The 12,599-nt window shown below is 55.8% G+C and overlaps 5 protein-coding genes across 5 annotated transcripts; 4 read left to right on the plus strand and 1 right to left on the minus strand.

Annotated features, from left to right (window-relative positions):
• Nucleotides 1-34: 34 nt before the first annotated feature.
• N657DRAFT_649542 (beta and beta-prime subunits of DNA dependent RNA-polymerase) lies at nucleotides 35-5,549 on the plus strand. Its single transcript, XM_062793746.1, has 5 exons — nucleotides 35-266; nucleotides 359-1,364; nucleotides 1,422-5,146; nucleotides 5,214-5,287; nucleotides 5,357-5,549. Exons 1-5 carry the CDS (start codon nucleotides 85-87, stop codon nucleotides 5,521-5,523), a joined length of 5,154 nt encoding a protein of 1,717 aa, XP_062643745.1. The 5' UTR covers nucleotides 35-84; the 3' UTR covers nucleotides 5,524-5,549.
• A 648-nt stretch (nucleotides 5,550-6,197) lies between these two features.
• N657DRAFT_580578 (HCCA isomerase/glutathione S-transferase kappa) lies at nucleotides 6,198-7,653 on the plus strand (the record flags this gene model as incomplete). Its single annotated transcript, XM_062789468.1, has 5 exons — nucleotides 6,198-6,272; nucleotides 6,339-6,407; nucleotides 6,468-6,498; nucleotides 6,601-6,882; nucleotides 7,430-7,653. 5 exons carry the CDS (start codon nucleotides 6,198-6,200, stop codon nucleotides 7,651-7,653), a joined length of 681 nt encoding a protein of 226 aa, XP_062643746.1.
• Nucleotides 7,654-8,054: 401 nt separating this feature from the next.
• On the minus strand, nucleotides 8,055-8,868 carry N657DRAFT_238976 (histone-fold-containing protein). The gene is made up of 3 exons (XM_062786370.1): nucleotides 8,565-8,868; nucleotides 8,297-8,449; nucleotides 8,055-8,220 (listed from the first exon to the last, which is right to left on the minus strand). The coding sequence occupies exons 1-3, from the start codon at nucleotides 8,775-8,777 to the stop codon at nucleotides 8,176-8,178; spliced, it is 411 nt and encodes a 136-aa protein (XP_062643747.1). The 5' UTR covers nucleotides 8,778-8,868; the 3' UTR covers nucleotides 8,055-8,175.
• Nucleotides 8,869-10,147: 1,279 nt separating this feature from the next.
• Nucleotides 10,148-10,497, plus strand: N657DRAFT_649547 (uncharacterized protein). Its single transcript, XM_062793747.1, has one exon. The coding sequence runs from the start codon at nucleotides 10,172-10,174 to the stop codon at nucleotides 10,382-10,384; it is 213 nt and encodes a 70-aa protein (XP_062643748.1). The 5' UTR covers nucleotides 10,148-10,171; the 3' UTR covers nucleotides 10,385-10,497.
• Nucleotides 10,498-10,577: 80 nt separating this feature from the next.
• N657DRAFT_580585 (histone H4) lies at nucleotides 10,578-10,950 on the plus strand (the record flags this gene model as incomplete). The annotated part of the gene is made up of 2 exons (XM_062789469.1): nucleotides 10,578-10,713; nucleotides 10,787-10,950. Coding segments are annotated over 2 exons (300 nt in total), but the record flags the coding sequence as incomplete, so codon positions are not given.
• Between the last annotated feature and the right edge of the window lie 1,649 nt (nucleotides 10,951-12,599).

The following is a 12,599-nucleotide window of genomic DNA, read 5'->3' on the forward strand; positions in this document are numbered from 1 at the left end:
GCGATTTCGAGGAAGAGGTGTTTGCTGCGGCCGACTTTCGACTTCGCAGCTCGCCACATCGCCCGTCTCTATCGGCTTGCCAATATGAATATCGCACAGCCAGTGGCTTCGTCGCTCGAAAGCGTCGAGTTCGCCCATCTTTCGGCCGAAGAGATCAAGTCCATCTCGGTAAAGCGAATCGAGAATGACAGCACCTTCGACAACCTCCTCAACCCAGTGCCCGGCGGTCTGTATGACCCGGCCCTCGGGTCATGGGGCGATTCCCTGTAAGACAATAAGTTACTCGCCGAATGCGCCGTCTTCTTCTCCATGAGCGGCCTGGGCACAAACTGTAGACTCGAGCTGACAAGATGCGCAGTTGCCGGACATGCAATCTGAGCCAGAATCAGTGCCCCGGGCACCCGGGCCACATCGAACTTCCCGTACCTGTCTATCACCCGGTTTTCATGGACCAAGCCTACCGTCTCCTCCGTTCCCAGTGCGTCTACTGCTACCGATTCCGCATGGCCAGGCACGAGCTCCACAAGTACACCTGCATGTTTCGGCTTTTGCAGGTTGGCTTGCTACACGAGGCGCAGATGATTGAGTCCTTTTCGGTGAGCGACCTTGGAGAGCAGCTCAAGCAACTGAGGTTATCCGATGTTCCGACCGTTGAGGACGACCAGGCGGAAGAGGAGGGGGGAAATCTACATGACAGCACCATGCGCGCCAGGGAGACATATGTACGCCAGGTTTTGCGAAATCACAGTTTGAAGGTCAGCATGGGGGACATCAGGAAAGGCAAACACGAGGGTGCGGCCGAGATGAGGCGAGCCTTGAACAAGGAACTCCTCTCCCGGATGGTCAAGGAGAAGCGGTGCACAAGCTGCGACGGCATATCACCCGTCTACCGCAAGGACCGATGGGTCAAAATCTTTGAACGCGATTTGACCGAGAAGGAGAGGGCAGCCATGGCGCAAGCCGGAAGGAAGCGGAGCGACGCGCTCGCCCTGAGCCGAAAGGCCGAGAAGGACGACAACTTCCATCTTGATGAAGGGATCGATGTCGACTCGTCCTCCGAGGAATCTTCGGGTGGCCGCGATAGCGAGGGCGAGGGCGACAATCTTGACGAGAATGGGGATGTGGTCATGACAGATGCCCCGGCCAAGGCGCAACGGGGCAAGTCCAAAGTCTCAAAACCTGCGCAGCGCTATCTCAGCACGATGGAGGTCCGCAAGCGCCTCGAATTGCTCTTTGAGAAAGAGCAAGAGCTGATTACCCTCCTCTACAACTCGAAGCCCCAGACTCGGGCATCTAAGCCCCTCACAGCCGACATGTTCTTCATCACGACCCTTCTAGTGCCCCCAAATCGCTATCGTCCAGAGGTACGTGCTGCACCTAGCCCAATTTCCCATTGACTTCTCGCTGACTATGTTGGACAGGCCCGTATGGGTGACTCCCAAATATCCGAAGCGCAACAAAACAGCCTCTACAAGATGATACTTAGGAGTGCTTCCAACGTGGCGCAGATCTCGCGAGAAATTAGCGGCCAGGGCAAGGATGGAGCCGAAGACGAAGGCGGCAGGACACGGGATATGAGCTCGCTGTACCAGGCATGGACAGAATTACAAGACGTCGTCAACTCACTGATCGACCGCGACAAAAACCCAGTTCAAGGCGCAGCTGCCAAGCGGAATGAGGAAGGTATTAAGCAGAAGCTCGAGAAAAAGGAGGGTTTGTTCCGGAAGAACATGATGGGCAAGCGCGTCAACTTCGCCGCCAGAAGTGTCATTTCTCCTGACCCGAACATCGAGACCAACGAAATTGGTGTCCCTCCCGTTTTCGCCAGGAAACTCACATACCCCGAGCCTGTGACGAGCCACAACTTCAAGGATCTCCAACAAGCTGTCATCAACGGCGTGGAAAAGTGGCCTGGTGCTTCGGCCATCGAGAACGAGAACGGACAGGTCATCAACCTGCGAAATAAGTCCCTCGAGGAGCGCATCGCTCTAGCAAATCAACTTCTCGCCCCGAGTGGCAACAATTTCAGCGGGCAGCGAAACAAAAAGGTCCACCGGCATCTGACGAACGGCGATGTGGTCCTAATGAACCGGCAACCGACACTACACAAGCCATCCATCATGGGTCACCGAGTCCGAGTGCTTCCGGGGGAGAAGACAATTCGCATGCACTACGCCAATTGTAACACCTACAATGCCGACTTTGACGGTGACGAGATGAACATGCACTTCCCTCAGAACGAGGTCGCGCGTGTCGAGGCCCTCCAACTTGCCGATACGGATCACCAGTACATCTCCGGAACAGCCGGAAACCCCCTGCGTGGCTTGATTCAGGATCACTTGTCCGTCTCGGTGGAGTTGTGCAACAAAGACACGTTCTTCGACCAAGGAGCCTACCACCAGCTCATCTACAGCGCCCTACGGCCAGAGAGCGGACACATCTCGGGCGAGAAGATCGAGCTCGTGCCTCCAGCGATTATCAAGCCAGTCCCTCGCTGGACAGGGAAGCAGGTCGTCACGACGATTCTCAAGAACATCAAACCAATGGATTGCGGCGACCTGTGGATGAACGGGTCTGCCAAGATCAAGAGCCGCAGCTGGGGTGAAGACTCGGAAGAGGGTCAGGTGATGTTCCGCGATGGTGAGTTCATCAGCGGCATTCTCGACAAGTCGCAGCTTGGTTCCAGTGACGGGGGTCTTGTCCATGCTGTGCACGAAGTCTACGGCCCGTCCATTGCTGGAAAGCTTCTTAGCAGCATGGGTCGGCTTCTGACTCGGTACCTGGCCATGATTGCCTTCACTTGCGGCATGGACGACCTTCGCATGACACCAGAAGGAGAGAAGAACCGGAGAGAGACGATCAAGGCTGCCGCAAATATTGGTCTGGAGGTGGCGGCCAAGTACGTCTCGCTCGCTGAGCAAAAGCCAACCAAGGACGATCCCCTGCTTCTGGAGCGTCTGGAAGAGGTGCTTAGAGACGACAAGAAGCAAGAAGGCCTGGAGTTGCTTACCAGTCAGGAGTGCGCCAAGCTCTCGACCGAAATTACCAGGCTATGCCTGCCTGCCGGTCTTCAGAAGCAGTTTCCCAAGAACCACATGCAGTCCATGACCATTTCCGGTGCCAAGGGTAGTCCTGTCAACGCCAACCTGATCTCGTGTAACCTGGGACAGCAAACTCTGGAAGGCCGTCGTGTCCCCGTTATGGTGAGCGGCAGGACCTTGCCCAGCTTTAAGCCGTTCGACACCGATGTGAGGGCAGGCGGCTACATTGTCCAGCGCTTCTTGACTGGCATTCGCCCGCAGGAGTATTACTTCCATCACATGGCCGGTCGCGAAGGTCTAATCGATACGGCCGTCAAGACATCCCGCTCCGGCTACCTCCAGAGGTGTTTGATCAAGGGCATGGAGGGTCTGAGAGTGTCGTACGACTCGACGGTACGGGACTCGGACGGCACGGTTGTGCAGTTCCTGTTTGGCGAGGACGGTATCGAAATCTCGAAGCAGAAGTACCTGAATGATTTCGAGTTTGTGCTGCGCAACCTCGACTCGCAGCTGCCGCAGATCCGGTACCACGAGCCCGGGACCCAGGCGCTGTTTGAGCATAGGGACGAGGTCATGAAGCGTATGAAGAGCGCCATTCGGTCCGCCAACAGCCGCAACCCGCTTGACCCCGTAGCGTCCGAGCTCGACCCGACGGCCTTCGCCTTTGCCACGTCTGAGAAGTTCTACAGCAAGCTGATGGAGTACGTCAAGACGAACAAGGACGGACTGATCAAGGACAAGAAGGGATCAGACAATCAGAAAGGTCAGATCGCTCGCAAGACGGCCGAAAAGATCCTGGCGGCTAAGTACATCCGGTCGCTTGTGGAGCCCGGCGAGGCTGTCGGTATCGTGGCCGGCCAGTCGGTTGGAGAGCCGTCGACACAGATGACGCTGAACACGTTCCATTTGGCAGGTCACTCGGCTAAGAACGTGACACTGGGTATCCCGCGTCTTCGCGAGATCTTGATGACGGCCAGCGCCAAGATATCGACCCCGTCCATGACGCTGATCCTCAACGAAGAGCTCTCGAAAGAAGACGGCGAGCGGTTCGCCAAGTCCATCAGCGTGCTCCCGCTTGCTCACGTCACCAAGGAGGCAGTCGTGCAGGAGAAGGTCGGCCGCGGTGTCGGATACGCCCTGGCCAAGTCGTTTCAGATCAGGCTGCGCTTCTTTGAGGCGGAGGAGTATGTCAAGATGTATGCTATTGACATTGCTGATGTGCTCAATACTGTTGAGCGAAAGTTCATCCCTCTGCTCTCGCAGCTCACGAAGAAGGAGATCAAAAAGAAATCCAAAGAGAACAAGGCTGCCACGCCCGATATTGGCGTCAAGTCGGGAGTCGTGGAGATGGCGCTCAGCAATTCCGAGAGGGAGAGGGCCCCGGACGACGATGACGATGACGACGACGTGGATGATGACGCCACGAGCGCCAAGCAGAAGGCCAACCGGTCCGAGGCTGTCTCGTACGGGCCGAACGATGATGAGGATGACGAAATCCAACAACAACTACAACGCGAGACGGATGACACCGAAGAGGGCGAGGAGAGGCTCGAGTTCGAGGACTCGGCATACGGCGGCAGTCCAGAACCAGAGGACAGCTCGTTCAGCGATAAGACAGACGAAGAGCGGTCCGAGTCCCGCGCGGCGCGCATCAAGAGCAAGAACGAGCACGTTGCTCGGTTCCGCTGCGACGAGAGTCGCGGCGAGTGGGTCGAGTTCACACTCGAGTTCGACGCCTCCATCCCCAAGATCCTCATGCTCAGCCTGGTTCAGGAGGCGGTCAAGAAGTCGGTGATTCAGCAGATCCACCGGATCGGCACGGCCACGTTCGAGCCTAAGAAGAAGAAGGACGAGGCAACGGGCAAGGAACACATAACCGAGATGCTGGTGCACACCGAGGGCGCCAACCTCCGGGCCATGCAGCAGTATGGCGACTACATCAACCCCAACCGGATCTCGACCAACGACATCGCCCAGGTGCTCGAGGTGTATGGTGTCGAGGCCTGCCGGAGCAACATCGTGCAGGAGCTCAGCGGTGTCTTCGCCGGTCACGGCATCGCGGTGGACCCGCGCCATCTGAACTTGATTGCTGACTACATGACCAGGTGGGTTACTTCCAGTCTGCCTCCAAGTGCGCAAGAATCATCCCTCACTAACTTGTGCTGTTTTCAGAAACGGCAGCTTCACCCCCTTCAACCGCATAGGCCTGACGGGCAACGTCAGCCCGTTTACCAAGATGAGCTACGGTGAGTTCAAGCATCCGGTTTCGAGAATATATTGTGAATATGAAATGCTGATATGTTTGGGAATCCCAGAAACGACCGTCAGCTTCCTCAAGGATGCCGTCCTCGAGGGCGATTGGGACCCCCTGGATACGCCGTCGAGCAGGCTGGTGGTAGGCAAGCTGGGGACCATGGGCACGGGCTCGTTTGATGTCCTCACGAGGGTGCCGACGGCGTACAAGAAGGTTGCTGCGTTCTAGACGGGTGTTCAAAGAACACGGGGGGGGAGGGGGGGGATGTTGTGGGATGCATTTAAGCTGGATGGAGTTATCCCGATGAGATATGATAGAGTCTCGGGATGGTGGGCAGAGACGGTAGGTACCTATTGAAGTCGCCTGAGTGTGGGTTGAGGTGGGCATGGATGTACGGCTATGGTGTTTGAATGCAGGATCCGGTTGAGTTGAAGCAGAGACATGTACTTCCAGTACACGGCTGCGGTATCTTCCCCGGTTCCAAACGGATACCCCACACGGCTGGGAGCGGGGTTGACGGACCCGGTTCCTCGGCTCGCTGCTTCGGTCGTCTGTGCAACATGCGGCCCTGCAGGTGCATCGTCGGCTGTGGTCGTTCCTAATTTGTGGCTGGCTTTTGTTGAGGGTGTTGAAGGCTTGAAGCCCCGTGCCCGGCCTCCTTTGGTCCGTTTGTCTATGCAAGGGCGTGCCTTTCTTGAACCGTTTCAGCTGGGCGTTGGGACCTCGGTTGTCTAGTTCACCCGCGTCCGCAGCTCAAGGTTTCAAGCGAGCGTCGTCTTCAAAAGCATATATACCTCTCTGCTTCATACAAAGAAACTCGGATGCTTACATCTCACATGCGGTTATTACCGGCTCTGAGAACCTTGACTACTTCCTTCCGAGGAGCGACCACCACCGTCAGAATGACCCGCCCCAAGATTACGCTCTATGTCGACACGGTCAGCCCGTTTGCCTACATGGCATATTACATCTTGAGAGTATGTTGACTTCAGTAGTCAAGTGGTTGACGATGCGGCGGCTGACAACATGGCACTCACACACAGCACGAGGAGGTCTTCAAAGGCTGCGATATCATCTACGTGCCCATCTTCCTCGGGGGGCTGTTCCAGAAGGTGAGCTGGTCGTCTCTCTGGGTGAGCTGAATGAGTCGAAGCTGAGTGGACTCGTTGCAGTGTGGAAATATGGCGCCCCTCAAGATCAAAAGTATGTCTGTCCCCAATTCCAATTCTCGATCGACATAAACCACCGCCAGCCATTCGCGGCCCTCAATCTCAGTGCAAGCGGAACTGACGGCGGCCTGAGCAGACAAGGCGGAATGGATCAACACTGAACGCTTGCGCTGGGCGCGGCACTTCTCGGTCCCCATTACCACCGGGCTGCCGCCCGACTTCCCGGCGCCCTCTCTCCCCATCATGCGCGCCCTCTGTGTCATCGCGGCCTCGGACGACGGCCCACAGCAGCCACGCCTGACCAAAGCCCTCGACACCTTGTACTCGCAGCACTGGGAGCATGCCGTCGCGACCCACAAGCCCGAGGTGCTGAAGGAGACGCTGGTGGGCTTGTTTGGGAAGGAAGAGGCCGAGAAGAGTAAGTCGAACCCCTTTCTTACCCTTCTCTCTGGCCGTGATCTGGGATCTGCCCCGACCGGCTCAATACGCCGTTCCGGTGTCCGTCCCGCATATCCAATGCTATCTGGCTGTCGCATCTGGGGGGCCCTAGATAGCCATCCCCAACCTTCTTCGACCCAGACAACATGGATCAGTAATCACGTCCAACCAAGAAAATGCGCCTTTTTCCCAACAACCATCTCAACCAAACCAAAACCCTTGCTTCACCCTTGTCTCAACCTTAACTCAGCCACAACCGTCCAGTTCGGGCGTTGGAAAGCTTCACAAGACTGAGTTACCGTACCTCTCACAGCTCACCAGACCAAACCCCCCTGGAATCCCCTTCCACATTCTAACCTCCACCTTAAATGCTCTCCGACTTCAATCCCCCGATCCCCATCCACAATCAAATCACCCAAAAACATCCTATCCTTTCCCCCCCCCCCCCCCCCCCCCATCAAAACTTCAACAGAAACCGAGAGAGACGGCCACAAAAGTAAACTAACACACCATGAACACAACCCCAGTCCTGACCGAATCGACAACTGCACAAGGCAAACAAGCGCTAATGGCCAACACGGACCGCGCCTTCGAGGCCGGCGCCTTCGGCATCCCTTGGTTCGAGTGCACCGACGGCGAGGGCAAGACGGAAGGCTTCTTTGGTGTAAGCAGCTTGGGCCAGGTGGTGGAGTTCCTCGGTCTTCAGATCAAAGGAGGATTGGGGAAGAGCGGGTGGCGGGCTCTGTTGTAGTTCTCGCTGCCGAGCTTGTTTCCGTTTGTCATTGTACGCGTGAGCGTTAGCAAGTCAATGCAGTGTTGTATCTGTTGATACTTCTCCCCTCTCTCCCGTCCGCGTGCAAGTCAGTGTGATGTCTCGAGGGTGGGGTCGGGATGTTGCGGCATGTGTGAGAACCTGGTGAGGGCCCTGTAAGCTCCACCACAAGCACCACCCACCAAGTTCGCGATGCAATGTTTTGGGTGCAGCAGGCGCGTCGTATCGCGTCGACAGAATGCGGCTGCACATCGATCATGCAGGTCACGTATCAAGGTCCCAGACAGGCAAAGCATGCGCTTGATCATGAAGTCAACGTCAATATTAGCGGCATCCGCCTGCCGCCGTGTTGTAATGTACAACCCCAGAGTGAAAACCCATCGCAATCAAAAACGCCGGTATCCCGTGTGCCGAATGAGCCCCTCATCCATCAGAGCATCCCAAATGAGAAAAGTCATAACCACCCAAACCCCAAGCTAGCAAAGACCGGAAAGACCATGCTTAGTTGCGCTCACCGCGGAGGCGACGAGCGAGCTGGATATCCTTCTGCAAGATTGTTAGCATCCGTGACGTGACTCAGAGTGTACTGCTGCCTTCCGGATGCACGAGGGTGGCGACTTACGGATTGGATAGTGACGCGCTTGGCGTGGATGGCGCAGAGGTTGGTGTCCTCAAAGAGGGAGACGAGGTAAGACTCGACCGACTCCTGGAGCGCGCCGATGGCAGAGCTCTGGAAGCGGAGGTCCGACTTGAAATCCTGAGCGATTTCACGAACCTGCATTGCGCGACCCTGTTAGCGGCCACGTCATTGTAACATAGAAGGGGGAAAATCGCGATTGTCGGTCGCATTTGCGACCGACCGATACTGGGGAAGAAATCCAAAAACGTACCAGGCGCTGGAAGGGGAGCTTGCGGATAAGCAGCTCAGTCGACTTCTGGTAGCGACGAATCTCACGGAGAGCGACGGTACCAGGCTTGTAGCGGTGGGGCTTCTTGACACCGCCGGTCGAGGGAGCCGACTTGCGGGCAGCCTTCGACGCGAGCTGCTTGCGGGGAGCCTTGCCACCAGTGGACTTGCGAGCGGTCTGCTTAGTGCGAGCCATTGTAGATGTGTGATGATGCTGGTTTGATGGATGGGTAAATGGCAGTTGTTGATGGAAATCGAAGAACCGCGATGGGGTTGATGATTTGAAGGTGGAGTTGTGGTGTGAGTTGAAAGAGGAAAGAAACGAGTGGGGGGTGCGAGGTTTATGTAGGCAGGCAGGCGGGGTCACGTTGCCGGCTGATTAAAGTGGGCGGGCTCTTTTTTTGATTGATTTGTGCCTGCCGTTTTTTGTTGATGCGCGCTGCCCAGAACCGGGGTCAGTTGCAAGGGAAAATGGGTCGGCTTTTTGCATGCGGAAACACGCTTGTATTTGGCGGGCGATTTGGCTGCGAAATGTTGGTTGCCGGCGAAGATGAATTTCTATTGGCCCAAAAACTTGATGCAACTGACGCAAGGGCCAGCTGCGGAACTGTGGGGTCGCAGCTGCCTCGACATTGACATAGGTCTGAGTGCAGCCAACCAGAAGCGGGGTACGTACCTCAATTCGAGATCCGCAAGTCGTAAGGCTGGAAGGTGATGCTGAGCAATCCATTCATGTTCCAGGCTGCCATTGGCAAGTTCAAAGGAATGATGCAGAATGTGAATAGAAAGTTGGTCGCCGTTTTGTGTGAGAGGACTGTGGCGGAAAGTCACATCCTGCAGTACCAGAGACCCACGGAGAACAACGTGAAAGGCACAGACAGGCTGGACGCTTATCAGGATGAGAGGGCAGGCAAACTACTTGAAGACGGCGTGTGCATCTGGGTCTGAGTAGCCACGCATCGCTTCGAACAAATGCACGATGTACGAAACCCCTTCTTAACTGCTGCGGCGCACATGCGAGCAAGAAGTGAACTACCTTGGAGTTGCTACGAGTAAGAGTTCACCAACTTCATGCCATGCCCGTTGGTGTTACTGCAGTAGCATGCACTACAATTTCAAGGCTCAAGGTGATGGAGTTCGCAGTAGATACACCCGACATTGGGCCTTCCAAGATCCCAGGAAAGAGGAGCAAGACCGGGGACTTGGACAGCTGGCATGATATCTGCCAACCCCGCATCGCCTGGTAGGGCAGGGCTGAGCACACTGACTAACTTCAGAGGAAGGACAACTTGTCCACAGCCCATTGAGATTACATACTCCAGTGCCGAGAGCATCCGGGACCCGGGATGTGACTCAACCGCGACGGTCATACAGGGATTGTAAGGCCCGGAGGCTCAACATGTTGGACGCAGGTAATGAAGAGGGTGGCTTTGGTCCGGGATGGGCCCGAACGGATCTGGGCCCATCCCGAGCCCGGGCGCCAGCGTATTCAAGCCGAGTCTGATCTAGCGCAGTTTCTCCAACTTCCAAAATAAATCCGTAGCCCAATTTGAACCACTCATAAATCGGCACGCGGTGGTATGAAGGCACATGCTGCTGTTGATTCCAACAAGTGGGGCGCTTTCCACTGCATGCGAGCGGCTGGCTGCCCCACACGCGCATGGCCCGGCGCAGAGGAAACGCGCTCCAAATCAGAACAGGGGTCCAAAAAAAAACAGAACCAAGCAAATCAGCCAAGTCTCGATCAGTGATCTGATTGAGTTGCACCTGCGCGTTCCGCCGTATCGGCATTGCCACATTTAAAGCCCGCTCTCTTCCCCACGTTCTCAAACCTGCCACCAACCTTCGTGCTCACAACCCGCATCTTACAACCGCTGCACATTTTCAGCCTCACTTCACTTTTTCACTCAAACCATCATCATGACCGGACGTAAGTCGCATCACAATACTTGACGCGCTCCGTCCTGAGTGATGCTAACTGTCTTCCCATCCAGGCGGCAAGGGTGGCAAGGGCCTCGGCAAGGGCGGCGCTAAGCGCCACCGCAAGATTCTCCGTGACAACATCCAGGGCATCACCAAGCCCGCTATCCGCCGTCTGGCGCGTCGTGGTGGTGTCAAGCGTATCTCTGCCAGTATGTTCACGGTCATCTTCGGTTAAACCGTTCCCCACCAGACGACGCGTTGCTAACGCGTTAACCCCCCCAGTGATCTATGAGGAGACCCGCGGTGTCCTCAAGTCCTTCCTCGAGGGTGTCATCCGTGACGCCGTCACCTACACCGAGCACGCCAAGCGCAAGACGGTCACGTCGCTCGACGTCGTCTATGCCCTCAAGCGGCAAGGCCGCACCCTCTACGGCTTCGGTGGCTAAATTGCCCCGCGGCTATGACCTTGATGACATTTCAGCGGCGCTTTTCACACTTTTTCTCACTCCATCGGTTATGGTTGGGCTGCGATGAGTTTTACGGGCAATTGGGTTTTTCTTTTTACTGTCTGGGTTCTGTACCATAGGGGCGGTCGACAAACGGGTGTTAACACGGGCGGACATACCACAGCATAATTGATGCGGCCCTCCTGCTTGCTGCGGAGCGGAAATCTTGATCAAACATTGCCTGCCTCGCGTGTGATTACTTGAGTCACTCGACGCGTTGTGGTCTGTTGACCTTATGTGGGCCCCCACGATTGCCATCGCACTGGTTCCAGGTCCTTGGCTGGATGTGGCGGTTGTGCTGCTCAACTTCCCCGAGTCCCTGACTCGTGTCCCTTTCCTCCCAACTTGGAAGCCTGGCCTTTTATCCTGGTGCGTTCAATTTTTCCGCTGGCACATTATTCTTGTGTTGTATGCTCGACCTTGTCCTGTCACCTGGCTCAATTCGAGTCCGGCGCACCAAGTCAAGTCTTCTGAACTGGGCAAGTTAACGACTTGGGCCCTCCCATTTTCAGTGTCCCTCATGTGATGTCGGGTTGCAGGGTACATGTTGTCGAAGCCAAGCCAGCGCGCTCGTGCCTTCATGCGATGGTACATTGCGTGAGCATGTGCAAGGAGCTGGGTAATTAGGGTATTCAACTTGACATTGCTTCACCTTGTGCGGATGGTTGCGGGAACTGGGGAACGATTTAGGTAATTCTAAATCGGGTCTGTTCTCCGCGCTTTCCAGGAAATAACACTGCACAGAATTAGGGCTTTTTCCTTGGACAGCGGACTCTTCACTCCGTTCATGTTTTCTTTTGACATCGATTGATGAGCTCGTGGTGGCATGGTGTGTTCAAGATGGGCGACAACTCAACGCCGTGAAGCCCACTGGCATCCCATCAATACCGGCAACAGCCCTGAGATACTCCCTTGCCTCGAAACCCAGCGACATGGTATAGGCGGCGTCACTTAGGGCACTGACAATGTTTCTAAGGCCCGGGCAATTTCGGCCAGGCCTCGGGTGCACACATTCTCAACTGAGTTCTGTCATCGCCATTTATCAGCGCCATGTATCCGATAACCCCTTCACCATGCTACCTCAAAAATCTCCGGGAATATCCTGGCCGTCGGCATGGAGACATCCTGATTTAGCGTTGCACTCGCAGCATACTTGGGTAGCCGACCCTCGAGTCAACGTAAATCACCGAATCAAATAGAAAGGCAGTCAATGCCGACGAGGTGTTGGTTTGGCATGGTTGACTCAGCTCCGCCTCACGGGTAATAATGGAGTACGTACTTAACCTTATCTTCCAGCCAATACTTGAGAACTGAGTCCCAAGTCAACATTGTCACGGTGTGGGCAGTGGCTGGGGTTCGAGGAAGTAATGAGACAGCAGACCCTGAACATGCAAGGTGAAGTTATGCTTGGTTCGGGTCTTCTTCTATCCTCCCGCGTACATGCTCACCTTGATACACGTGGTGCCTCCGAGTTTGCTGCCCCATCGGCCTCGTGCCTCAACCACTACCTATCACACCTTGGTGTCAGAAACCTTATTTCGGTCTGGCACCCCCGGATTTCGGAGGTTGGTGGTAGGCTCCTGTCCCAA

The sequence above is a fragment of the Parathielavia appendiculata genome (genome assembly GCF_033297405.1).
Source record: "Parathielavia appendiculata strain CBS 731.68 unplaced genomic scaffold N657scaffold_20, whole genome shotgun sequence".
NCBI lineage: Eukaryota > Fungi > Ascomycota > Sordariomycetes > Sordariales > Chaetomiaceae > Parathielavia > Parathielavia appendiculata.

Bases quoted from the DNA above. Each gene is read 5' to 3' on its own strand.
- N657DRAFT_649542 (XM_062793746.1), top strand. From the start codon at position 85: ATGAATATCGCACAGCCAGTGGCTTCGTCGCTCGAAAGCGTCGAGTTC. The intron at 5,147-5,213 runs GTGGGTTACTTC...TGCTGTTTTCAG, and splicing joins ATTGCTGACTACATGACCAG to AAACGGCAGCTTCACCCCCT. The intron at 5,288-5,356 runs GTGAGTTCAAGC...TGGGAATCCCAG, and splicing joins GTTTACCAAGATGAGCTACG to AAACGACCGTCAGCTTCCTC.
- N657DRAFT_238976 (XM_062786370.1), bottom strand. From the start codon at position 8,777: ATGGCTCGCACTAAGCAGACCGCTCGCAAGTCCACTGGTGGCAAGGCT. The intron at 8,450-8,564 runs GTACGTTTTTGG...CGCGCAATGCAG, and splicing joins AGCTCCCCTTCCAGCGCCTG to GTTCGTGAAATCGCTCAGGA. The intron at 8,221-8,296 runs GTAAGTCGCCAC...ACAATCTTGCAG, and splicing joins AGCGCGTCACTATCCAATCC to AAGGATATCCAGCTCGCTCG.
- N657DRAFT_649547 (XM_062793747.1), top strand. From the start codon at position 10,172: ATGCTGCTGTTGATTCCAACAAGTGGGGCGCTTTCCACTGCATGCGAG.